The sequence below is a fragment of the Coturnix japonica genome, chromosome 1, assembly GCF_001577835.2.
Source record: "Coturnix japonica isolate 7356 chromosome 1, Coturnix japonica 2.1, whole genome shotgun sequence".
Taxonomy (NCBI): Eukaryota; Metazoa; Chordata; class Aves; order Galliformes; family Phasianidae; genus Coturnix; species Coturnix japonica.
In genome coordinates, this window is record NC_029516.1 from 47,268,864 (window position 1) to 47,294,719 (window position 25,856).

Genomic DNA, 25,856 nt, shown 5'->3' on the forward strand with positions numbered 1-25,856 from the left:
GAGAAGATTTGACTTCAACCAAAGTGGAATATCTGCAATACTCAGTGCAGCTGGTCTCATTAGCACACATAGAGTTGATGCAAATAGTCATGAAAAAGAGAAGCATTGAATTACACTTAGACAAAAGTTCAATTTCAGTGGTTTCAATCTTCTTTGGCATAGTTGTTCATAGTTAAACATGCAGAGGAGGCTGTGTACATTTCTTGTTCCTTTTTTGGGTGGCGCTTCTGTGTGTTTTAAGACTTAACAGGCGCAAAAAACCAGTTTGAACCGTGACTTAAAGTTTGTTACTTAAACTGGTTCTTGCAGTTTTCGTCTTGTGGGTTAAATTGCAGCATGAATGTTAATAGCAGATACTGAAGTCTTTGACCTCTTGTTATGCAGTAAAGTATGCCGAGTTATTTTAATGGCCCTTCCCAAGTCAAAGTTTTGCTTAGATGAACTTGAGCTTAACGCAGTACATGATGGGAAATGTAAAATGAGAATGCACAAATGTGATGAGGCAGGCGATTAGTCATCAGTTTAAAGCCAGATTGTCAGTTTATTAGACAAAATGGTGTAATTTGTAAGAACCATGTATTCGCATGTTGTCCAGATAGGGCTGCCATATACATGTGCATAGTCTGGTTATTGTCTTCATCCACACAGTAGCGAGGGTTAGTCTTTTACGTGTTTTTTCTTTAGGAAAAAAACTATGTATCAGCAGATTTTAGTTGTATTATACTCCTAAAAACTCAGTGTAGATGTAACTGATAAGTATTACCACATCGTGTGATACCATTTTTATCATGTCCGGTAATGGCTCGCTGCTGCTTGTGTAGATAAGGGGAAGAATAGTGATTGATCAGAGCGGGCTGCAATGCTTCAGTGTGTCTGGTTGTGGACAGTGCTGCTAATTGTGGTAGCAACACATGAAACAGTTCTGCTCCTGCATGATCAGTATTTCCTGAACTTGTTTTTGTCTTCTTAGAGCAGAAAGCAAAACAGTGCTGGAAACTTCCAGATCACACGTGCCTCCTTTGATTGGGAGAGTGGAATGTCCAAGTGTGTGAGTCTCTGCTGCGGATGGGAGAATTTCTTTCTTTTTTTTCCTAAAAATCTATTTTCCTCCTGTGCTGGAACAAGAGGGGAGAGAATGAAGTGTTCCTTGTGGCCACTGTTGTAACAGTTCAGATTAGATTCCTGCTTTATGTGCCCTTCTTGCACTAATTTCACATTGAAAGCCAAAGGCCTTTATGTCCTTTCTTACAAAAATCAGGCTCCAGGAGGGCACAGTTGGGTGAATTCTAAAATAAGAGAGATCCTTGTTAAAGGTTGATATATTTGATGCTTTGGGAAGGAAGCATGGGTCAGGACAAAGCAAACTAACTAGAAAATGAGCATGAGGGTGAGCTGTGCAGGACAGGCACTCTGCATCAGAGGGCGTTCTCTAGGACGGTGCTTACGATGGAGGTGGTTACGATGGAGGTGCTTATGATGGAGGGCTAAGCAGGGAGCTGTGAAATACCTTGGTTGAAATGGGGAAATGTTTCCTTCCTCATGTTTCAGAGCTTTCACTAAGTAAGTGTATGATCAAGAAAGCTGTTTTCATCCTGACCTCCTTCATCCATCATGAAGCTTAAAGCTATTCACTTCTCTTTCCGTGTAGGAGTTGTTGTACTTGTGTTCAGGGGGCATCACTGTCCTGTCGTCCTGCTCCCACCTCAAAGACTGCCATCACACACAGGAGTGAGTCCTCTCAATTGCTCCCTGCTAGCTGAACCAGTTGCAGATCTAATTTGGACCCTGCAGAGATGGCTGACTTCCCCATGCAAGGCTTTTTGCCTACCACGCTGCTGTTAATGGTGAGGGAGACTATTTGAAACAGGGAAGAAAGTGTGAGATGGAGCAGCAGGAGGCTGTTCGGACGTGGCCGTGGTTTTGCACAGCGGGTTGAGTTGTGAATGTCTAGAAAAGCTTGGTTCTCACCACAGTGTAAAAATAACCCTTTAAAAAATGTCTTGCCAGACATATTTGCAGAGTTTCTTGGTTCTTTCCGGTGAGATCAGGAAGAAAATTGTTTTTACCGATGTTGAGACCAAAGCAAGTTTTCTGCTTAATGGAAGTGAGAGTAATTGTTCTTGGCAGATAACTCAGTCTTAGCCATGTATGTGCTAACTATCTGTATCTAAAAGACTGGACTGGAGTCATATATATATATGTGTATATATATATGACTTTGTCCCTGTCTTCTAACTAGGTATAATTTATTCCTTGTTCCACCTGGAGTTGACAGAGGTGATAGTGCTAACTGTTATAAAGCTGTGTATTAGCACAACGGCTTTGTACTTCAGTGCTTCTGAGAGCTGTTGGCAGATAGCTTTTTAGCCTTAAATCAGAATATTAGAGAAGGGACAGAAAGTGACCCTGCCATAACAAGGACAGGCTGAAACTTTCCAAACTCTCGCCCCTTCTCTCGTGAGACGTCCCCGGGGAATTCTGCGTGCCTGATCAGAACTTTTGCAGGCCATTATGCGGCCTGAAAACAAGGCTTCCAGCAAAACAGCTTGAACAGCAGGGATGGGCCGCAGTACAGCCGTCTCCTTAAGTGGGATTACTTTGCTGAGTGGTCACGAAGAATGCGTTCTCCCCCGGAATGTTTTCCTTGTGGGCACACTGTCTCTGGAAGAGGAATTCTCTCCTCTGCTGAGAAGGCATGTACTGTACATGCACTAATGAGAAACAACAGTTGCAGAAAGTGTATTATGCAGGATTGTAAACTTGGAATATTTATTCAAAGTGAATAGGGTTGGGTGGCAGCCAGCCTAGCTTTGTCATGCTAAAGACTGGACTTGAAATTAACAGGAGGCCTGCCCTCCCCCTCGTGAATCAGTGCTCGGGGTGTTTAAACAACTGCACAGGCTGCAGAGAACTGATTCGCTTTATTGGTGCCGTGTTCGTTGTAATGTGCCTTTGTATCTCACTGCAGTAATTAAAACACGGGGTAGCATAACTCAGGGATGCTCAGTGTGGACATATTTGCCTGTAACCTATAGATTAAGTGTTTTTATGGCATGCAGCACAGTTGCCCTGGAGCTTTTCTGTGCGTATGTGTGTAGTTTGTGGTGAAAATTATGTTATCCCATTTTTGACTGCTTGGTAAGCTTGGGAGCTTAGCTTGTTCAGATCTGCGTTAATTTACATTACATCCCTGTGTGCTTAGTTTGTAGCTTCTGATTGTAGTGTGAACCTAATCTTGTTCTTTTCTTGAACAGTGGAAGAGGTGACTACTAACCTGGCATGTAAGGACAATGTCTTACTTGTGTAGGGCTTTGTGGTGTTTGCAGTTAGCCGTGAGAAGTCCCAGCTTCACAGAGCAAACCTCCTGTGTCAGCTGTTATAGTAGAATGTGCAAGTGCTGCCTCATGCATACCACAAAAGTGTTGCTTGACAGCTGATGAAAAGAACTGGATATGAAGAAATTGAGAAACTTTTATTCTATATTTGTTCTGATGATGCCTGCCAGCTACCTCTAGGCCACCTGGAAGAGGCAGAATTCCTTTCAGATCCTTCTTTCCATCTTGCAGCATGTGGTCTGGTCGGTAGGTCGCTCCTGAGTAATACGAGTATTGCTTCTGCGGTAGATATTTAGGTACCTTCCTTCTTCATTCTTGGAACCCTTGGAGCTTAGAGAGAAAGTATTCCAGTGCTCTACCTTGTGTTCAGCTTATGGTAATAAACATGGTAGCTGGCAAGTCTGGGCAGCACTACAGTCAAACTGAATGTGCAACAATAATTGCCAGCAATCTGCATTCCAGTTATGAAATAAAGCTTTCAACAATGCATTGTGTGCGTCAGAATGTGACTTGAGAGGAAAGAAGTGAACTGCAGTAAGCCTAATAGCAACCATTATGAATCCCAAATAAAGCTGAACTAGAAGAAATGAGACTGTGTGGCAGCTCAGCATGCTGAACAACAAGGGTAAGGGTAGCTGACTGCCTCTGCAGCTCAGTAGGTTGTCTGAGGGAGTATTAATTGTGAATTTGCATACTTGTCTGATGTATTCCCCAGTGGAGTAGCTGAAATTTGTGATTCCTGAGCTTTCTATTGAAGCATCAGGTACCAGTGTGTCACAGTGTACTGGGCTTGAGCAATGGGTAGATATAAGCAGTCCATCAGGCTCAGCTGCATGACAGCTTTTCTCCTTCTCTTCCTCCCTCCTCCCCCTGCAAACCATCACCCTTGGTGATTCAGGCTTCTTTTCTTATATAGGTGTTAGCACAAACTACTCCGACTTGTAAATAACAAACTTCACAGTTTTCCTTCCCTTTGGCATCCTGGTAGGTGAAGCAGAGAAGTGTCTGTCTGGCGCATCCTAAGCAGATGAGAGCTAAGCAGTTTCTTAGTGAATCCAAGGGAATTAATCTGTTTGGGGGTGGGTCTGTCCTGCACATCCTACTTGTTGCACTTACTCCAACTGTTTCTGTTGATTTGCTGAACTGTGTTCAGCTGACTGAAGAAAGTGAAATAGTTGAGTCTGACTGAAGAAAGTGAAATAGTCGAGTTTGCAGAGGTAATTCAAGTATTAGCTGTTCAGATTGTATGTGTAATGAGGATTTCTGGCATAAGAATGTTACTGATCAAACTTAGTTGGAATCACCAGCTTCTCGGTGCCAGGTTATTTTTAAATGCTGTGTGTTAACAAAGAATCAAGTTTCTTCACTGTGGAAAGTTGAGCTGTATTTGAAATGGAACTATAAGTGACTGCTAATGCTGTAGTTTTCTAGCATAAAAGCTGTATGCCTGTAGAACAAGGTGTACATTCCTGCACTCTGTGAAAGGGTTTCTTGTGCCGTGGGCTCTTCTGTCACAACCTGCTAAAGGTAAGCCAGTGTGAATAAGAGCATGGAAACTTTGTTCCTGAAATGCTTCAAAGACGTGAGCTGTATGAAAAATAAAGGGTTGTTTGTTTAAGTGTGTTTGCATTGCTATTTATTGTTCGTTCTTTTCATCACCTTCGTGTTAAGGGTAATACCAAAGGGCACCAAATGAGCTGGGGGGAGTACACAGAAAGCTCTTACAATGGCATCTTACTGGTGGATATGAAGCAGAAGAGCTTTTCTAGTAATTACCTATTTACGTGCTCTTCTGACCATATTATGCTCTTACAGCTACAGCCCTTACGTCTGTAGCTTAACATAACACAAGCTCATCTTACTGAACAAGTGGTTTAGTCCTAGAAGCAGCAATTCTGTGGCTGCTGACAGACTTAAATGGTGTAGGGGTGGAATAATGCAAATGGTTCTGGAAAACTGAATTGCAAACAGATAGCATGATGTGTTTTTAGTGCTTGCAAAACACTAATTCAAAGGAGAGACAGCTTTTAGACCTTTCCAAGCTGGCAAGGTGTGTTTCTAGACTTTTGTGGAGTACTGGATGCCTTAGGTGGGGAGAGGAGTGAGTGCAGTGTCTCCTAATTGGAGCCTTACAGCTATGAAATTGTAGCAAAGGCGAAGGCAAACTTGTGTCCATATGATGAATCAAATTAGGGTTTTGGGTAGTTCTGCCTAGTTCAAAGGGAATGCGTGGCATTTTAACTCGAAGCCAGCATTTAGTTTATTCATCTCAGAAGAATCTGCGGGAAAATGTGTAAGTAAAGGTTTCTCATAATTCTTTTAAAGTTGGCTTATACATTGACGATGTCAGAGTCTCCTCCTACTCAGGACCATAGAGATCACTTTTTCTTTCTTGTGTGTCTCCATGGCTTCACTCTAGCTAGTGAAATAGGGTCAGAACCTCATTTGGTGCCTGAGGTATGGAAAACAAGCTATGTTTGAGCAGCTTGTTCTTCATACTGCTTGGGAAGCACAACAAGAGCACGCTGGGTTAATAGGGAAGTGACTCTGGAATTTCATTTTTGGAAACAATACTAGGAAGGAGGCATTTAAACTGAAAACAAGGATGGTCCATGTTTTCCTTCTGTATTTTTGTGTCTATTACCTGCAGACTGGTACTGCATCAGAAACAATATTGTTAGCAATATGCTCATTTGACAGTTGCACAACAGCCGAGTGAAGATAAATGTTCATTCCCCACGTAATTATCTACACCCCAAGTGCAAACCACTGGGCAAACAAATTGCTTCCTAATTTGTTCCTAAAATGGTCATGACTTGTGTTCAGCTGGGCTGTCGTTGAGTTGCAGTTCATTGGACTGACTGACTGACTGACTGTCCCTTGAGGAGTTCATAGAAATGCTCCATGAAACACACGATAAACTTGGAAGATAAGTTCTGGAGACCACGAGACAGAGCTTGCTGAATCTGATTCCTCTGTTGGTTCTGTTCTTGCGGACAAGACCAACTCAATGGTTGGAGCTTAGAGTCCCTGTGTGGTAGAGGTCAGCCATGAGAGGAGCGCTAATACCATGTTATTGCAGCATGATCCTCCAGTGCCTTAGTTTTTGTACCTTGGGGTTCTTCTATTGTGGGCTAGTTTGAGATGGTGAGTTGAGAGTAAGGCTGTTTCCCGCTGCCCCGCATAGTGTAATTCTCAAGTGCATTTGAAATCTAAGGTGTACAAGGTCTTCTAACCTTGCTATTTAGTAGTACAGCCATAAAACAAACACCCAAAACAAAAACAACCCAACCCTTGGTGTTTGGTGAGATTTTAGAACAGCTGTGTTTGGCCATTTATCTTCTTACTTGGATGGCTGTTGTTTTGAGCACTGAGAATGAAAGGATAGATGCTTTGCAGTGATTCTTTAGGGACTGAAGAATGCAGTCTTGCAGTTACTGAAACATTTCAGGACTTCTCCTGTAAGGAGATTTGACTCAGCTCCCTGTAGCTATTTTCTTAGTTCTTTTAGGATCTAGAGCTGGCTGGAAGTACCTCTTGAAAGGGTTCTTGTGGTCTGATCTATATTTCTTATCTAAAAAGAACTATTCTTTATCCCAGCACAGATCTCCGAGGTGTGTTGGCTGCACATACTTTACCAGTAAGGAGGTGAGGGCTGTGTTTTGGTGTAATGCAGGACACTTCAGACGGCTGGTTACTTAGGATTCCTCAGGAAATGATGAAACCGAATTTAGCTGAAGCACGCTGCCTCTGTGTCCTGCCTGATTATAGCCAAAAAAGGCAACCAGTTAGAATTTTGGGAGTTGCAAAGGCAGGAAACTGTGTAATGGAGGGTAGAGCACAGCTGCTGCCTTGCCAAACCTGATACAACTCTGGACACAATTGAATACTTATTTCCTTTATTTTACTTCTTTTTTTTTTTTTTTTTTTTTTTTTTTTTTCTTCCTCCTCTCCCTTCTTTTAACCCTTTGACCACAACCTGCAGGAGACACTGCAGTGGCAGAGGCTCTCAAAGTCTTTTGTTGAATTGTTAGACTTTGCTATTTCCCACTTGCTTCGTCAGGCAAGCTGTTGTAGTCTGGGCTTGCAGCTCTCTTGACAAATGAGTGTTTCATGGTGAGCTCTTTCATGGTGTTCGCATCCAATTCTGGATTTTCAATAAGAACACGAAAAGCCAAGGAGGTGGAATGGCTCTGGGAATTGTCACTGTGGTGATTGAGATGGAACTGTCAATGTGTGGCAAAAGAAAGATGAGGCAAAATGCGGGGGGTGGGCGTTTGCCCTTTCCTGTAAGGCTTAAGACAAAGACTTCAAATGCAGGCTAAAAGGAAGAATTGTTTTTTGGACTTTTCTTTCTGTTTGCTGAAGAATTTTTGACTCTTAATGTACAAGTACCGTAGTTTCTGGCACAAATTCATACAGCACATACAGTGATACATTTGTTGAGAGGAATTTCCCCTCATGCTTATAAATGTCTGGTGTGGGCACTTTGTGTCCATCTTTATTGCAGCTGATGTTTTTCTGGCTTTGTTACTGTTGAGTGCTGGGATGCAACATTGATTGCTGCTCTTACAGTTCCAATAGGTGAAGCTCAGCCCCTCCCTCAATACCTTTTTTTGGCAATATCTGTAACCAGACTTCACCTGTTTGATTTGTAGGTTGGCAAGTAAATATGCCTACGTTCTGTAACATAGTCATCCCAGTAGCAATACGAGTAGTTATCCCTGTAGCCTTCCATGACGTGAATATTGATATTATAATTTCCTGTTCCTTCAGGTGGTAAAGAGCTCTAGCTTCTATCCAAGTTATGAGAAGCATATATTAAGCATGCTGATATCTTTGTGAGGAAGGATCCAAGAAGTAATGTTTATGGGGCCATGTAAAGAGGCTGCTGTTACGTGGTTAATGAGCCTTGATGCGTGAAGTTCTTTCTCGTGATTGAAAGAATTCCTGAATGGCACCAATAAAACTGTTGCCTTATTAACTGGAAAATCCATGGCAGTTGTGCTCTGGTTTTGATGAAATGCTAAATTTAGGGTGCTGTTTTCTTAGCACGCTGCCTACATCTCCTCCTTATAGTGGTGGCACTTTCTTCTACCCAAACACAGCTTTGTAACTGCTTTATAGGTGGATCTTGGGGAAGAATTTTTTACTTTAAAGTCTCGACAGCAGTATTTTTGTTTTGTTTTATTTTATTTTATTTTATTTTATTTTATTTTATTTTATTTTATTTTATTTTATTTTATTTTATTTTATTTTTTCTCCTTTTTAACTGACTTGGAGCTGTTCTGCTGTTGAATGTTGACTAGAAAAGAGATACCAAGTGGTAGGTTTGGTGTTAACTACTGAGCTAGTGGTGGAAAGGATGTAGGGTCCGCATTAATTCATGTCCTTAAATTATTCAGTGTCTTCTAGGAGTGGACTGTGTCTCTTGCATTGTCTAGACTGGAATATGATGTTTCTGCGAAGCTGTGAATTTTGTTATTGTTCATAGTTAATCATGACAAGGAGATAGGAAGTAAAATTGTTGGTTAAACTTTTTTGATATTTCTGAGCAAGTATTTCTACTGAGTAGAGCACTAAGAGCTAATCTTACCTGAACATTACCAACGTAGTATCTGATGCTGTGAATGCTGGCACATCTTCTGAACTGTTTGATGCTTGCCACTTTAATGTGCTTTCTCTCTTCTGCCAAATAATGACTTCCAAATGCTTAACGGTCAGTTTTTTGTTCTGTGTTGTTTTTCTTTTTTCTTTTTTTTTTTAACTGCTTGCTAGTTTGTTTTTTCCCATCCTTTTGGCAGTCAAAACCTTGACCTTATTGGAAGTCTGACAGCTTACCAGTGCTTACTAACATGTAACTGAAGGCGGGGGGGGGGGGGAAGGCGTACTTTGACAACGAAGAGCTCAGAGTATTTAGCATAGGAATTTAGCAAGGAATTTGCAAGGCAACTTGAGGCTTTAAAAACACTTTTTTTTTTTTTTTTCTGTGGCAGGTCCCTAAATCTAAACCACAATGGCGCAAAGAGATGCAGATAAGTACCTTTACGTGGACAAAAATATCATTAACAACCCCCTTACTCAGGCTGACTGGGCAGCCAAGAAGTTGGTATGGGTTCCCTCAGAGAAGAGTGGATTTGAAGCAGCTAGCCTAAAGGAAGAAGTGGGAGATGAGGCCATCGTGGAATTGGCAGAGAATGGGAAGAAGGTGAAAGTAAATAAGGATGACATCCAGAAGATGAACCCTCCCAAATTCTCGAAGGTAGAAGATATGGCTGAGCTGACGTGCCTGAATGAGGCTTCTGTGCTTCACAACTTGAAGGAAAGATACTACTCTGGACTGATCTACGTGAGTAATCTTCTCCATTAAGATAAGAGTTCTCTATTTTGTAGTGTGGGAACTTACTGTAATCAATTTGCTTTTAAAGGGTATATGTTAACCTTTCATTGCCCATATATATAACTCTCACGTGACTCAACTTCTTCCTTCTACTTACAATTTTTTCACTAAACTGTGCCAGTCCCCCCCTTTAGTTAATGTAGAAGCTTTCAAGGAATGCTGTGGTAAATCAGTCTTTCACATTTCAATGTCTTCATTTGCAGAATGTTTTGAATGCCACTTAACTTGCTTTTAGCAAGAAGTGAGAGCAGTTGGAAAGTGGTAAACAGGAAGTCTGAACTGAATTAAATAATAAAAGCATGATCTTAATATACCTAACATCTGAGTTGATTTTTCCCATGTCTGGAGCTTCACTGGGAAAAAATACCAGTGCCAAGCTGGTTTTTTTGTTTGTTTGTTTGTTTTTAAACACAAATTCTGGATCTTAGAGTGTGCTATTAGAAAAGGCACGTATATTCACATGTGAGTTTACAGATGGGATAACACTTCCTTCTCACCCCAGAATGGAATTATTATTATTATGGAAAAGACAAAGATACCATGTGTGGGGCCCATGACCATAACCCTCTAAAGCACGCAATAACTGCTTCACTGCATACCAAAAATAGTAAATAAGGAAAATTGAGGAAGGAGAATTTGGAACTTTGACTAGTTCTACAGGTCCCTTCTATCTTAACTTCTGTGCAGCCAACAGAAATATGTCCTGCTACTTTTTAATACCCTGCCAACATAGGGTAAATAAACTCAATAGTAATGTAAAATTTGGCTGCAGTGACTGCTTAAAACACAAAGAAGTGTTCCTTGGCTTGTTTGTTCTCCAAATGCCCTCTACTTACAGAATCAAAATAGGTCTGCCAGAGAGAAAATCCCTGATGGATGTAGAAATACTTGATGTTCAGTATTTTAGACATTATAAAATGTTTTTCACCATAGATTAGAAGAGCTACTAGGTTGCATTAAAGAATGAATTTAATATGTAAACATGTATATTAGCCCAGTTCTAGATAATAAAGCATATCTAGATACTTTTTCTCCTTCCTTTTGAGCTTCTAAACCCCCAAATCTGCCTCTTTCTTCATCTGGAAATGACAACATAAATAAAGCTGTTACCTTTCTGTATGTTTCTGGCTTTGGTATTGTGCTTTGTTACTTTTCTGTATGTTTTTGGCTTTGGTATTGTGTTTTTTTTCCCCTCCTTTTGTGGTGGTTTTTTGTTTGTTTGTTTGTTTGTGTTTTGGGGTGCTTATTACTTCACCTTACCCAAAGAGATTTAGTCTTTTTTCTAGTCATCTTATGAGGCAAGCTGTAGACAATCTCTTCTGTCCTAACAGAGCCTGGTTATCTTCAAGTTGCTGCATAGCAGGAGTTCACTCTAATTATCTGTCTTGGTTAGAAACCTCTATGGATGGTTGTATTCTAAATTAAGAAACATGAACACAAGCTAAAAGTTCTGACTGATGCTGTGACCACAGCTCTTCTAGTGTGGCATGGTGGTGCACGGACAACCTCTGCTTATATAATCAGAGAACACCTGCAGGGTGCAAAGCTCGTATAAATTCCATCACCTTCTGGTCTCAAGATTTTGAGACTTAGGAGGTTGATGCAGTTAGTTATTCCATGCAGCTGAACAGCTCTTCTGGCTATTGGTCAAAACCTCTTATCGGAGGGAAGAATCTTGGTCTTGTGTTGAAATAGGATATGCAAGATCATGTGTGTAACATTTTTAGAACAGGATGCATTGCTAGATTATGTAATAAGGTGTTGAAAATAATTCACCAGTGTTATGTAGTCTGTTGTGCACTGTACAGTAGGTTATTTCATTTATCTTGCAAGACATCCTCTGAAATTTCAGACATGATCTGTGGCTGTAATAAACGGAGTGCTTTTAGTTAGGTAGAAAGTAGTATTGAAAATAAAAAATCCACACCCTTCACACATATAAACTTAGAGTAGCAATGCTCTATTACGGAGCCTTAGACTTGCCAAAATGGTGTTTCTGTGCACTTGTGAAATGGACTGATCGTACCTGTCAGCAGTTCTTCTCAAGTCAGAAGATTAACGTGAATGCTTACGATACTTTCACTGAAGCGGCTGTTGCTTGATGGTTAATCCTCTTGAAGGAGTACGTGCAGTGTCCATAGGTCACTCTGAAAGTAATGCCTCCTATTTATTTCCATGGGAACTACAGCTACAAGAAGCATAGCACTGCTTGATAGAGCAAATAGTCAGTTACAAAACACTGATTGTTGACACCTTTCATAGCAAGGAAGGAAGGTTTTCCTGCAGGCCTGTTTCATCAGTCTGAGGAAGTTAATGCCTGCCTTCTTCTAAATTGTTGTTCTCCTCCAGCAGAATGCTTCAGTTCAACTTCAGACCCTTGCGCTATTTTTATTTGAAAAGGGACTGTTCTTCTTTGTGGGCAAACATGTCCATAAGAAGTCATACAAATACAGACAGGAAGACTTCAAATTCCTTTTCACATATTGCCACTTCTTTTCATTTACTCCTCTGTGGCATGAACTGAAGTGTTAAGGAGAACATGTAATTCCACAGTGCTAGCAATTCCCATGCTAATATAGGGGAAAAGAAGTGTAATGAGTGCACAGTGAATACAGTACTCTGGAGTAGACTGCTTTCTACCTCTCCACTACTGTATTCAAAGATGAGGAAAGCATGACCCAGACTTTCAGCTGCTGTTTTTGTACTATGCAAGTGCTGTCTCTCATGATGAAGGACTGAAGCTGAGGTTAAAGTAATTAGTAATCATGTTAGTTTCTGCAACTTATAGTTCCTTTCCAGCACTATCTCATAGCTAACTTGACTAGAATCTCACTGACATTTAGCTTCCTGAAGTCCTGTGCTGTGTGAATAGGTTAATTACCTAAGATTTAAATGAGTGCATAGAAAACTTAGATATAGAACTGTGAACTGTGTAGTAGATGCTATTTTCATCCTTCTGATCAATGTACTCTAATTCTTTCCTTTATCTAGCTAAGAGGCTAAATCCGATTAAGTACTTTCTGCTCTTATTGTAGAGAACTCTTTACCACGTCAAAGCTCTCTTCATTGAGAAAACAATGGAAGAGATATCAGCAATAGAAGGTGCTAAATGTACTCTTCTGGTAGCACTGCAAGTATCTGTAGAGGGCTACATATATCCAGATGTTTTGGACAGCAGCCTCTAAAATTGATAAGGAACTCTAAAACTCAGCACCAAGGCATGGAATGCTATTCTTAAAGCATCTAAGCAACATGGAAGGTCTTTTCCTACTGCCTTTGCAATTAAAACACTTCTTAGATTTGCTTTTAGATATTTAGATTTCAAAAGAATTTTGGAGGAAAAAAAAGATACTTTCACTAAAAATATTTTGACAGTTGTATTAGAACTGCAGAATTCAACTCAGTGAAAACCAATTGAGAAGCTGAAATTTGCTTTCAGATCAGAAAATTTTGCTATGGAATGCATTAGAAGTAAACTTTGGCAAATGTTCCTGACTCTTCAAGAATGGAATACTGTTAAATTGTTCTCTATACTCACTAGTTTGAAACTAGTTTACAATTACAATTACAACTAGATCGCAATCATTACATGTAAAGCACAAAAGTCTTTGGGTTTGCAGGGTCCTCAGGAGGCCATCCAGTCTAACTTCCCATTAAGAGCAGGGTCAAAACTGAATTCAGCCTAGTCCAGTGGTCTTGAAAATCTCTAAGGAGTATGTTGGTATTCCTTTAGTAACTATTTTGGCGTGATTCCCTCTGCTGGAGTCATGTTTTGACTAAGTGTGGGATGGAGGGGCAGCTTTTCATCAAATAAACTTTATATGTAAGTCCTGTCAAGTTGCACTTATCTAGTCTTTCTCATCTAGAGAGGTGTCCAGCCTATTTTCTGCATACCGAGCATAAGTGAGCAGGGAGATAACAGAAAATAAGCAAGCCCGACTCCTACAGGCAATATATTAAGGCCTCACAAAGTGATTTGATGCCACCAGTAACACTCATTTATCAGTAAGACTCCAAGGATGTGCTATCTGTCCTTTCCTGTAATTAGTAGCTATCATTTAGCATGAAAATTGTTGAGCGCAGACAAGAATATCTTCATGAGTGTTGTGCTAGAGTGCAGAGAATATATATCTTTGTGTTGTGTTCTGTAATGTCTTGCTGTCTCTCTGCATCATCTGTGCCATTTCTGGACACAAGTAAACTGACTTGCTCTCATGTGAAGTTTTATTATGTTGTAGTTGATTGATTACTGAATAAATTCATCTAGTAGATACACAAACGTGATGTAAAATGCTTCTTTTCTAGAAGCTGAGTGCCTATTTTATGTAATGAAATAGACAAATATCAGGATTTTGAAAGGAGGCAAAGCCACTCCTCACAGGCTGTTAATTAGCTAGGGAGTAGGCCACTTTGATTATCGACGTGACTAATGTGTCAGTTGATGCTATTTGCATACTTTGAAAGGTTGAGTACCATCCAAGTTGATATAACTTTAGGCGTTGCTGATATTCTAATATTGCTTAGTGGGAGGCATCCCTCTTAATATCACTGGAAGAAGCACTTGAAAATGACTGATCTGTTTTCAAATAATATGCTGTTAAAAGGCACAAGTATACAAAATTTTAACTCCTTATTGCTGGGGGCGTTTTCTTTCCAGACCTACTCAGGCCTGTTCTGTGTGGTAATCAATCCTTACAAGAACCTGCCAATATACTCAGAAGAAATAGTGGAGATGTACAAAGGCAAAAAGAGGCATGAGATGCCCCCTCACATCTATGCCATCACAGACACAGCCTACCGGAGTATGATGCAAGGTAAGTGCTTACTGAGGTAACGATTCGTTTGTTGAAATCACAAACCAGGATTGCAGTCAAAACATTGTAGAAGAACAGCATCTTACTGCTATCAAAAGGCATTGCTGCACCGTTGCTTACAGGCACGACACCTGCTTGGTACTAGTTCTTGTGCTCAGGTGAATAGCTCTCTCCTGGTCTGGTGTTTTGAAGAACATTGCAGGGGGGTCAGACAAGTGCATAATTACATAAACTGATCGGTTTCAGCACAGCAGGCTTTAGAGAAGCATGCAAGGATAACTGAAGTAAATAGATCTTCCCTCTATAATTCTATGGAGTCATAGCTACAGATAGGTGCAATCACTTACGAAAACTGTTAAAATCCAGCCATGCAGTCTGGTTGGGTGAAACAAGGTTGGTATAACATGCATTTTGGGATGTGATGATCAGTAGTAGTTTTACTGATGATTAGTTGTTTTGTTACATTCTTGTTCTGTTAGACAATACTAAATACATTTGTTGGTTGTTTATGGGTAAAAGCAAGCAAGCAGGTTGACATGTTTCCCTAATAACTCCCTTTATACCAAGAGGAAGAACTGTATATTTTATCTCCTTGATTGTCACTTGAGAATTTAATTACGGAGTTCTGAAGGCTGGGTATATATCTCTCCTTCTCTGAGGAGGTTTTTCACAGAGTTGGTGCTGATGTGTGGGATGCCTGGAGAGTGTTCAAACATGGAGGTACTCTGCTTTGCTTCCTGTTTCTTCTTGGGTTATGTGAAGAGGCTTGATTTGGCTGGTTGGTATAAATTTGACTTTTCTGATGGATAGCAATGATGATTAAGGTGTTGGTCTCTCAGAGTCTCGTCATTAGTTTCACTTTTTGAACAAATGCCAGTTATAATAAAAACATACTTTAAAATTCTAATTAGACTCAATTTTAAACACTTGTGCTTTTTCCCTGCCCTCACTGTTATTTGTACTTGCAAGCATGGGAAGAATATAACAATGTGGTTGCCCAGAGTGGAAAGAAAGCAAGAAAAACTTCTTCCACTTGCCAGAGTTAATGACTTTAAACAGTTTTTCCTTGTGGAGGATGTCAAGGAAGTTTGCTGATGTGTGGTGCCATGTGGAGCAGAGCACACAGGAGAGCTAACATGATGGATAAATTAAGCTGTATTGGTAAAAAGAGTGAAGGGGAGAGCCATACAGCAGTGGACTAGTAGCAGAGTACTGATGGCAGTTCATTGAAGATGTGACAGGTCTGAAGAAAATACATCTATACTACTTAAACATTACTCTGGAAGAAGTACTGTAAGCAGGTGGGAAATAAAAACAAACCTGTATCTACATAGGGCCTTTCTTTCTTTGAACCAAGACTGGATTTGCCATGAATCACAGAGATAAATGCACCTCCTGCACAATATATGGCAGTATGGTTGTCTGCAAAGCGCTTATCACTGTTTCACTTCCTTTATTACTTCCTTCTTTCTCTTGCTCACTCCTTCTTGTCAGCTGAAGTACCAACATATATTTTCCTTAAATGAGCTATTGACTAATCCCTACCAAAGTTACGGTTCCCTAACAAGAAATCTTTTCTACATAGTATCAGAGACGGACTCTTTGGCATTGCTGTAAAGAGACTGAAGATGTCTTTATCATTCCATTGTTAACAGTTAAACCTTGTTCTTCTTCCCTGCCAGATAACACAGATAACTTGCATGTTGTAGTGTATGTCCAGACAGCTGCAGGAAGGGACAGATGAGCTTAGCTTGTCTGAAAGTGCTTCAGAGATGGTGATTGATCTACAGGGATATTTCCTTTCCTTTTGAAAAGAGAAGTGTTTCCATTCCATCACTTCTTGAGTGAAGTCTAAAACTCAGAAATCTCAGACTTGAATTGTGTTGGTGCTCAAAGCTGAAGACTGGAAGCCCTGCCACTGTTTTTCCTAGCAGCAGAAAGTTGCTATGAGCTCTTCTGGAGTGTTTGCCTTTTCCAGAATTGTAGAATCACAGAACGGTTTGGGTTGGGAGGGACACTTTTCTTGGTGCAACTCAGAAAACAGTTGGCTTTCTGAGCTGCAAGCACACGTTGCCAGCTCATGTTGAGTCTTTCATCAACCAACACCCCCAAATCATTCTCCTCAGGGCTGCTCTCAAGCCATTCTTTGCTCATCCTATATCTGTTCTTGGTATTGCCCTGACCCTGCTGCGGGACCTTGCACTTGGTGAAGAAAAGCCAGAGTTATTTTAGCTACACAGTATTATCAGTAATTTTAACAATCTAGAGGCTTGTCCCAGCTCTTCTCTACACATCATGTCTGTATGTTTGCTAGCAAAAAATGCCCAGACATTGTTATATGGTTATTTGCTGCTTTATTTTAATGGCTAGCAGCAGCATTCCACTGTATGCTACTGGGAGCAAAGGTGAGTAGGCTATTGTAATGTCTCTGGTCCTGGCTAGCCTCTAGGGCAATGGAAAGCAACATTCCTATTCCACTTTCTCAGTGCTGCTTAGCAGTGGGGGAGGCTTGATGCAGCAGCCAGTGGTATGGCAGGAATCCATTCAGAGAATAGAAGATAAAAGGGTACAGTTCTCCACATGAGCTAGAGGCATTTAGGATTAGTCTGTCTTCCCTACCATGCTTTCTGAGCCCCAAAGGCAAGGATTCCCTTCATAGTCCGGAGAAGGATAGCAAGGCTGGTGACTGACCTATGCCAGCATGGTGTGTAGTTATCTCTTAAACTGACAGAGTGGAGAAGTCTTGCATGTTAATTGATTTGGACTTTTTTTTTTTTCCTTTTTAATTCTTTTTTTCTGATTTTTAGTCAATTTATGGTATTCTAACAAGCAAAGGGAGGTTCTTTAGGGAAGGGCGAGGAAGATGAGAATTTTATTCCAACTTCTGCTAATCCAGAAACTATTTAACCCTTTTCAGGCATCTATGCCAATGCACTAAGTTTGGTCCTCTTTTTGTGTCTTCCATGGTTACTCTATTCAGAAAAGTGTCATGTGGCATTCTTATATCCCAAGGGGTTAAGTTGTAGGGTGGGTTTTTTGGGGTTATTTTTTTTTTCTTCTGGTTAAACTTCACCAAAAGCATTTCCTTGAAGCTATAATATAATGGAAAACGTGTTTTAAGTATCCCCCTCCTTTTTTCCAACCAAGGACATTAAGACTCAGAAATGAGATAAACCCACAATTTTGCTGCATGGTGCTTGGGGATACTTCTTAAGTTTCAAGAGAAGAACTCTGAGAAAATTATAACATTTTTGTTTTCCAAGAAAACAACCATTTTTCTTAATGTTTCTGTTCCCTGGGTAACCTGAATTCCAGATGCCTCAGGTCTGACTGTTTTCAGAAGAGTTATTTTTCTGGCACTGATGATGGAAGTAGAGTGCCTACAAGTGGAATGGTTTCTTCAGCAGACAAATCATTATTGCAAAGCAGCAGATGTTCATTGAAGGGATAAATTCGCTACCTCAATTGATGTTCTCCAGAGGATCTATTAAGGAAAAAAAAAAAACCTTTTAAAGCTATTAAATGGCACCTGTTTGTCTATTCAGAACACACAAAGGAAATTTTCTGTGTCAAATACTTAAGCTAGCAATAAGCTGTGAGTTTTCTTGGTGTCTGGAGCATGATGACCATTGTTAAATGTCAGTGTCTGAAACTTCTTTGTAACAGCTTTGACATGCATGGTTATTCTGGAACCTTTTCTCCAAAACACTTTCCTTATACACATTCTCTGCCCGTCTATTAGCCTCTGCTCAACTAAAAGATGGGTAGGAGAAGGTATAAGCAGCACATTGCTATTGAAAGTGCTTCATCTCACTTCTCATCCAGTTTTTCTGCGTATCAGTATAGGGTTCCTAATGGTTCACTGAACAAAACACTTAAAAACATTATACAGTTATTAAATCCTCCTTGACCTTGATGGATTAATCTGCAGATGAACCTATGCAGCCAGCGGCTTGAGATTTAAGCAGTCAATGAGTTTGGTATTTAAAAGAAAAAATCATGAAGCATAGCACCTTTCTGAAATTTCTTAGCCTTGTTATATTAAGGGAAGAAAGGGTTAGCTATTGTAAGACAAATTACTTGCTTTTGCAGGTCATTAGATGCACCTTAGACCCAGCTGTCATTTTTATAAGAAACAGTCCTTGAGGTCTGCTCCTGTGGAACATGACCTTGAAGTATTTTATTCATATTTCTCAGATGGTGACATATTTCTAAAGTTTCCAAGCTAGTAGAATACTTCTGTTCTAATTTCTGGATCTCAGTGCTGCTTTCTCAGCTTGCTTTGTAACTCTGCTCTGCTATACTGCACTGTGTAATGTGCTACCCCAAAACACACCTTTATTTTCTGTCAGATATTCTCTGTGTTTACCAATTCAGGAATAGCTGATTGAAGGTCTTCTCGGATTATGCAAGGGCACAGATGTCTCTCTCAAGTCGCATGCAAAAGTCAATTCTGTTTCCACTAAAACCAAAGGAAAATAGCATGTGGTTTCACTAGTTTATTTCTGAGATTTGTCCAAATTTCTGATGCAAAGGGCAGCATTAAATTGGGATACCAATTACGGAGGATGTTTGTTTGATGCTGTCTGAGTACAGATTGCAAGAAAAGATGCAAGCAGTTTCTGATTTTTCTTAAGAGGTGTTTTATGTGCGTGGAATCATTTGAGCTTTCTGAATGCAACTCTGAAAAGAAAGCATCTTGAAATGTGGTTCTCAATAGAACAAGGAGCTAAAAAGAGTCCATTGCCCACTTGTTTTTTAGTAGTTACCACACCCTTTTTGCTTCATTCCTGCAAACCAGAGCGAGAGCCTTCTGGCAGTTCTTACATAAAAGCTCAGCCCTTTCTGTCAGTCCCCCCTCTGCACGCTGTCCTAGGACCACGAGCAGCCTGAGCTTTTGCAGGCTGTACAGCGGTTTTTCTTTCCTGTCAGAACTTGGTAAACATTTGTGTAGCCTAAAATTACAGCCTAACTTATTTTCCCATTTCGCTATCTCCAGATTCAGTCCTGAAATGTTAGAGAAAGGGCTGTGGGCTTTAGTCCAAAAACAGGCTCAGGGAAATAAATATTTACATTTCATCCAGTAGGATGTATTTCATTTTTGGAAATGGCACTTTTTTCCTTGTGCTTGCCCTCCAGACTTCATGTACTGCAAAGCTGAGTCTTGGCACTGTAGCTATCCTGCCAAACCAAGTGACTTTTTTCCTTTTTCAGATCTAGGAGCTGTGTTTTGTAAGAGCTGTCTTAAATATTCCATGCTTACCATTCTCTTTCCCTCGTGCTCGATGGTAGGTTATTCATATTTAGAAACTTCTCTCCAACACATTCCCAAAATGGGAATGCAAAAGCAAGTTTTCAGTCTGTGTCTGGGTGTTTCCCTGGGGTGTTTTTGATCCTACTCAAAGCAGCACGTAGGTTAAAGCACCGCTGTGAATACATTTGATGAGATTCTGTGCCAGCAGGGTTGTTCCAGTAGCACAGCGTTGTCAGGTGCCTGGGGCTCCTCACGTGTCTGGGCCCCGAGGGAAGGACGTGCTTGTAAGATTGCTTTGAGGTCAGACAAGAAGTTTGAGGAGAGACAAGGAACTGAAGCTGCTGCGTGGCTGAAGTGTTGCATTTCAGCCCACTTCTTGCTTTAGGTCACCTCCCTAACTTGGCCAGCAGACAGTTGGTTCCCCAGTTGGGCTGCAGGCCTGCACAGCCTTACAGTAACGGAAACCTACAGGGCCGGGCCCCGTGGTTAGAAGGTGGGTGGTACCATCTAGCTACGGTTAAGCTTGTAGCCTTAATGAGTCAGCTATAGGCAGCGGATAGCAAGCCAAGCCTTTGCCTTTCAGCTACACTTCCTCTTGGCTGGAGGGATGATGTCACCATTGTGTGAGTGCTATAGCACTTCTCCTTTTATGGAGATGAACAGGCCTGCAACTGCAGTCACTCATGCAGAGGAAGTGGGTGATAAAGGCCTTGGTAGGATGTGCTGTAACTGAGATGGGGAGCCTGAATTGCACGTTCTGTTCTTCTGTTCTAGCCTACCAACCTCTTCTTCTTCCACCCCCAAATGTATTAAACAAATTCAAGAGTTTAGAGCTCTGTTCATTCATGAGTAATGCCAATGTATTTGAACACAGTGGTTCAGAATTCTTCCAGATCTGATATTTTACAGTAGAATATTTATCTGAGCACCACTAATGTACAAGATTTCTGTCATGTTGAAACAAATTTTGGCTTAATTAAGTTTTTAATGTGTCCTGGAAGGTCCTGGAAGCAGTCTAAAATTAAATCTTTTATTTTTAAACTGAGAAAAGTAAGATCTGCTTTTTTCATATAGTAAAATTAATCTAGAGATCTCATTATACCATCCTGCTGTATAGCCTAAATGTGAAGGATGTCTTACTTCTGCATTTCTGGATGCTTGAGCCCACTGCTTCTTAGGGTCTCTTGAATACTGTGGTGATGAGAACTGAGGAAGAGCCTAGATAAAAAGCCTTCCTCGCCAGCTGGTCTGAAATACAGAGCTGTTGCTATAATTAACTAATGAGTTGTTATTCTGAATTGTTTTTAATAAGTGACTCTGTTTAGGATTGAAAAGCAGATGCAGATTTCTTTTAATCAGGCGTTTCTTGATTGTGTTATTATAAGCGACTGAGTTTATGGTACCCAGCACATTCTCTTTTGCTGAGTAGGTTGCTTGCACAACTGACAGCGCAGTAAAGGCAAGTGCTGACTGAGGTTGTGCAGTACGCCCATGTCAAATGATCGCCTAAAAAAAATGTGGGAGAGTGGAGGTGGCTTCTTGTCTGGGCAATTGGATTTGGATTCGTGATGGCACAAGTCAGCATTGTATAGAGAATAAATATTGGCGTTTACAACAAGTCTTAATTGGAAGCGTGTCTAAGAGTTATGCTTTTGTATTTGTTAGCTCTTTGGCCCTTTGGTAGGCTCCAATTTCCTGTTGCTCAACACATTATTCAGTTGTCTGTCTGTACACAATTAGAAGAATTCCAGCTATCCCAATGACTGCCGCTTTGCCGTCCTGGGAAAGAATTTCCCCCGGATTGCAAACAGGAATGTTGCCTTTTATGGCAGTGTCTGCACGCTGCCGGTGGCTTGCCTGCACTCGCAGGTACGTTCTTGCTGGCTTAAAGCAGAGGTGACTAACGCAGCTGCAGCGGGCCACCAGACAAGTGTGCTGGGGGAGGCAACCCTACCGCCGAGAGGGCTTTTAAACACTGTCTGTGGCTCTTCCTGCTGAGCACCTGACAACACCTCGCTTTGTGTTAAGGCCTAGAGAGATCCTGTGCTTGCCCCTTTGTGGCTTCTTGTGGTAATTCCTTAGTGTTGTTAATGCCTTGCCCCATTGTAGCTCTAACAAGAGCTGCTCAGCAAGTCAGTAAAACTTGTGATGATCGTAAGTTTTTTGTGCCAAAGGAAAACTGAGGATTGTTTGATGTTGGTCATCTCTTTTTCCATGCGACATTTGGTTTGTCTGCTTACCAGTGTGTTTTGTAAGAATGAGGATCCTACCTTGGATGTGGTAAGGAAGTACTTAGAGTTCCATTGCCTGTATGAGCCCCAGTGCACGATTCCAACACCAAAGTTGGTTACCAGAAGTGAGGTGTGTCATCAGGGGCATCTTTTTTTATCTGATAGGCTTCTTAGAAGAGCCACTGTGGTACCTGAATGCAAATATAAACTTTTCTAGAACAAATGGGCTAGTCAAGCTTCTGAAAGGCAGATGTTATTCAGAGGCACAATCTTATCCTTTCATATAGCTATTTTGTGATAGAGCACTGCACCTAAGTGTTGCACTACTACAGAATACGTTTCCTTAGGCGATCCATAAATGAGTCATTAGTTATTCCCCTGATCCACCTTCCCAGTGCCCAGTCATGCAGATGTGCCTGCTGAGCCATTGACCCACTGAGAACTTGGAATGGGTGAGGCCTTTAAGACTGCCTCACATTTACTCTTCAGCACTCCCTCAGCAAAAGGAGTACATATCTTGAAGGCAAAAGAATAAAATTCAGCACTTGAAAAACACAAATGTGTAATGCTAATAAACTTGCAGGTGTCTGGTTTTAGATGTGAAGTGTTTTCTGATCCAAAACTCTATGAGTGACAATTTTCTTTTGCTTGCTTTCTTCCAGTCCTAGGCTGATCAGCTCCTTTCTGAGGATGGTATTAACTGGGATAAAGCAGATTATTTTCCTCTAAACTTTTATGCTCAACTGAATACAGGCAGTTTCCAGCAAAGCAAGTTCAGAGCAGGTTAACCTCTCTGTAGTGTGTGAACCTAATGTTTCCAATATTGTTTTTGGAATAGTTTAAGAAAAGACAGAATCTCAAATTTGGTAGGTTCACTTGCTTTTCCTGTTCCATGAAAAGTTACCTGACTATAAAGCCTTCCCTAATTAGAATTCAGTCTCTCTATCTCACACGAAGAAACCTGAATGGTGACTTGGTTATATCTTCTAAGCAGTTCTCTGGAGAGGACAGCATGGAGTGCACTCAAGTTCTCTAAGAGAATGGAGAAATGAAAAGAAGTAGCTAAAATGTGGACACGGTCATAGTTGTAAACATACTGATGAAAGCTACCAATTGCTGAAATAATTTATTAGAGGAATGCAATGAATTTTCTATTTGTGAATGCTTGGGGCTTGCAGTATGTTTAGAGATTAGGCTGGAGTCTGACACAAAGTTGGAGTATGATGTGGAAAAACAACAGTAACAAGATGAAATATAGCTGCTGTGACACTCGGGCTCTCAGAGTGGATCGTAACCTAAGTAAATAAATGCATTTTGATGGCACAGTGCGTGTCTCAATAGCTCTTAGGTGATGCAGGATTTTCTGTGCATGACTTGCAGTTCCTGAGTCTGTTCTGTGTTTGAACAGGTATCACTTCCACTCTGATTCCTACAAGCTAGTGAAGCTGTACACGGTGCAGACACTCTCCAGTCTGCCCAGTGCTTCTAACTGGGGGGAGAATATGGTGCAGACTCTGGGGGCTAAAGTGGAACTCAGAGTGGAGGGGTGGATGGAAAGTGAAATCAAGGCAGAAGCAGGGGAGCGTGTTTGCATAGAAGTGGTTGAGGAGCAGTGGGATGAAGACCAGACAGGGATTGCCTATGAGGAAGTGGAATCATAGGTGGAAGCTGAGAGGAGGTTAAAGATGTTGGGGAAGATAGTGTAGATTAGGCTGGGTGAAGTAAGTTCTGTAACTGGAAAGATTTCGTAATCCATAGCTGGGAAATGAACACAGGAATTAGCATGTCTACTGTTTAGCATTCAGCACAATATTCCTGTTCCTGCTTTTTGCAACTTGTCAGCATGAAAAGGAAAAGATTCTGCTATTATCGACTGCTCTGTTAATACAAAGGAACTGGTGCCACAAATAAGTAATCTGTACAGCACTTAGGCTGCTGCTCAGCATTGTAGCTTTCAAACCCATTCTGTATAAAATAAGTAACAGTAATTTCTTACTGAGCTTCTAGTGTTTCTTTTTGGGGTGGGAGCCTCAGCTTGATGTGAGCTTTTGATTCTTTGGAATTTTTAGTGGTTCCTGCCCCATTTCCACCTCCCAAATGTATTCTCTGCTCTTCTGATCATTGTTGCTAGTCAGTATGAACCCAGAATAATGGAAGGGGAGGTGGGATGAATAACTAGTATAAAATGAACTCTGTGATAAAGAAACATTCAGTGAGAGAATTCTGTGATGATTACAGAAAAAATGATGTAAATGATTGTTCTCTCTGGATGAAGAAAACATGATGGCACTGCTGAAATTTAACTTCAGCAGATGGTGGGAAGTTGGCTTCTGCTTCCATGAAAGGGGTTACGTGGCCTTATTTCTGATGATGCTAGTCAGAATTTACTGCTTTTGTATTTGATGTTGATTTGTTTCTGTCACATTGATTTAAGTTTCAAGTCTAGATCTAACTACTATTTTAAATTCTATTCTAGACCGAGAGGATCAGTCCATCCTTTGCACGTGAGTATATACATTTGCAAGCTTGTTGGGATGTCTGTGTTAAAAATCTTGGTTGGAGGACTCTTTTAATAGTTAGCACTTGGGGGTGTTCTCAATTAAATTGAGCATTGCTGGAGGGTTAAGGAAGGTCCTGCTTCAGTTCCTCCAAGATTTAATCCTTCTGCAGAATAATTTTCATGGGAACGGAAGGAAGAAGGAAAGGAATAAGAGGTTTTTAGACAGTCCAAATTCCTGAAGAAATAAGGTTTTGTCATTGGAAAAGTCTTGGAGAACTCCTTAAGATTTGATGCAACTGTTGTGATTAACAGCATCAGTGCTGATGAGCCCATTGTAGTAACAAATGGATAGTCTTATTTATTACAGCAATTTCTCTTCTTGACACAGCAAAATTGATTGGCCCTCAGTTGGGGACCTTCGCTCTGAGAGATTCATTTCTTTACCTTTCACTGCTAGCTCTATAACTGCCTCAGGACTGTTCCTCATCCACTTAGAAGTTTTCATATCTAAGTGACTAAAAAGTATAGTTCTTGTGCACGTTGCCTCCATTGTGTGAGCAGGCAGAATCCATGCCCATTGGCAGACTAACTAGCTGAGGGCTATAGCCTTCCATCCAGCTCCACTCATGCAGCTCTCTGGTATGATTCAGTTTTTGTTGGCTGTTGTGATAGAGTGGATTTAAGGAGCTCCGTAGCCCTTTGGAGTTAGAAATGTGCCCCCCTGTGTCTTGCTTTTTGTGTGTGTGAATGAACTGCAGACTTTCTTTGCAGAGGTGAATCAGGAGCTGGTAAGACGGAGAACACCAAGAAGGTCATTCAGTATCTGGCTCATGTCGCTTCCTCGCACAAGTCTAAAAAAGACCAGGTAAGACCTAGATTTAATTTAATGATGCTTTATTGTTGTGCTGACTTTGGACAATAGATGTGTATTGGCTGTCGTTGGTGAAAGCCATGTTACTCAATAAAAGCTTAGATGGTAACATCTCTCAGGGGACTGAGGAGGACAGTGAATCATAAAATAATACAAGTTTATTGATAACTGTGAGCCAGGGTACATTGTTCTAAGTCAAACCTCCTTTGAATTCAGTGGAGCTACAGCAGGAATAAACTCATCTACAACCTCTTGGATTCATGGACTAGAAACACTGTAAATGAAACATCACCCATCCTGATCTTTTTACGCAGACATACAGCTTATAACCAGTCCAGGAAGCTTAAAACTGATCCTTCTGAGGAGGAGTTGTCTCCAGTCTTCCGTACCTTTGTTTGTTAGGCTTGGCTATTACATATAATGCCTCAAAACTGGGGAATACAGTGGTAGT

At 40.8% G+C, this 25,856-nt stretch overlaps 1 protein-coding gene across 1 annotated transcript in view; it reads left to right on the plus strand.

Annotated features, from left to right (window-relative positions):
• MYH9 (myosin heavy chain 9) overlaps positions 1-25,856 on the plus strand; it is a 65,995-nt gene that overhangs the window by 4,488 nt on the left and 35,651 nt on the right. The window contains exons 2-5 of the mRNA XM_015862207.2: positions 9,332-9,684; positions 14,393-14,549; positions 24,511-24,538; positions 25,306-25,399. Of these exons, the coding sequence (XP_015717693.1) occupies positions 9,352-9,684; positions 14,393-14,549; positions 24,511-24,538; positions 25,306-25,399 (612 nt within the window). The 5' untranslated portion in view covers positions 9,332-9,351. The remainder of the gene's footprint in view (positions 1-9,331; positions 9,685-14,392; positions 14,550-24,510; positions 24,539-25,305; positions 25,400-25,856) is intronic.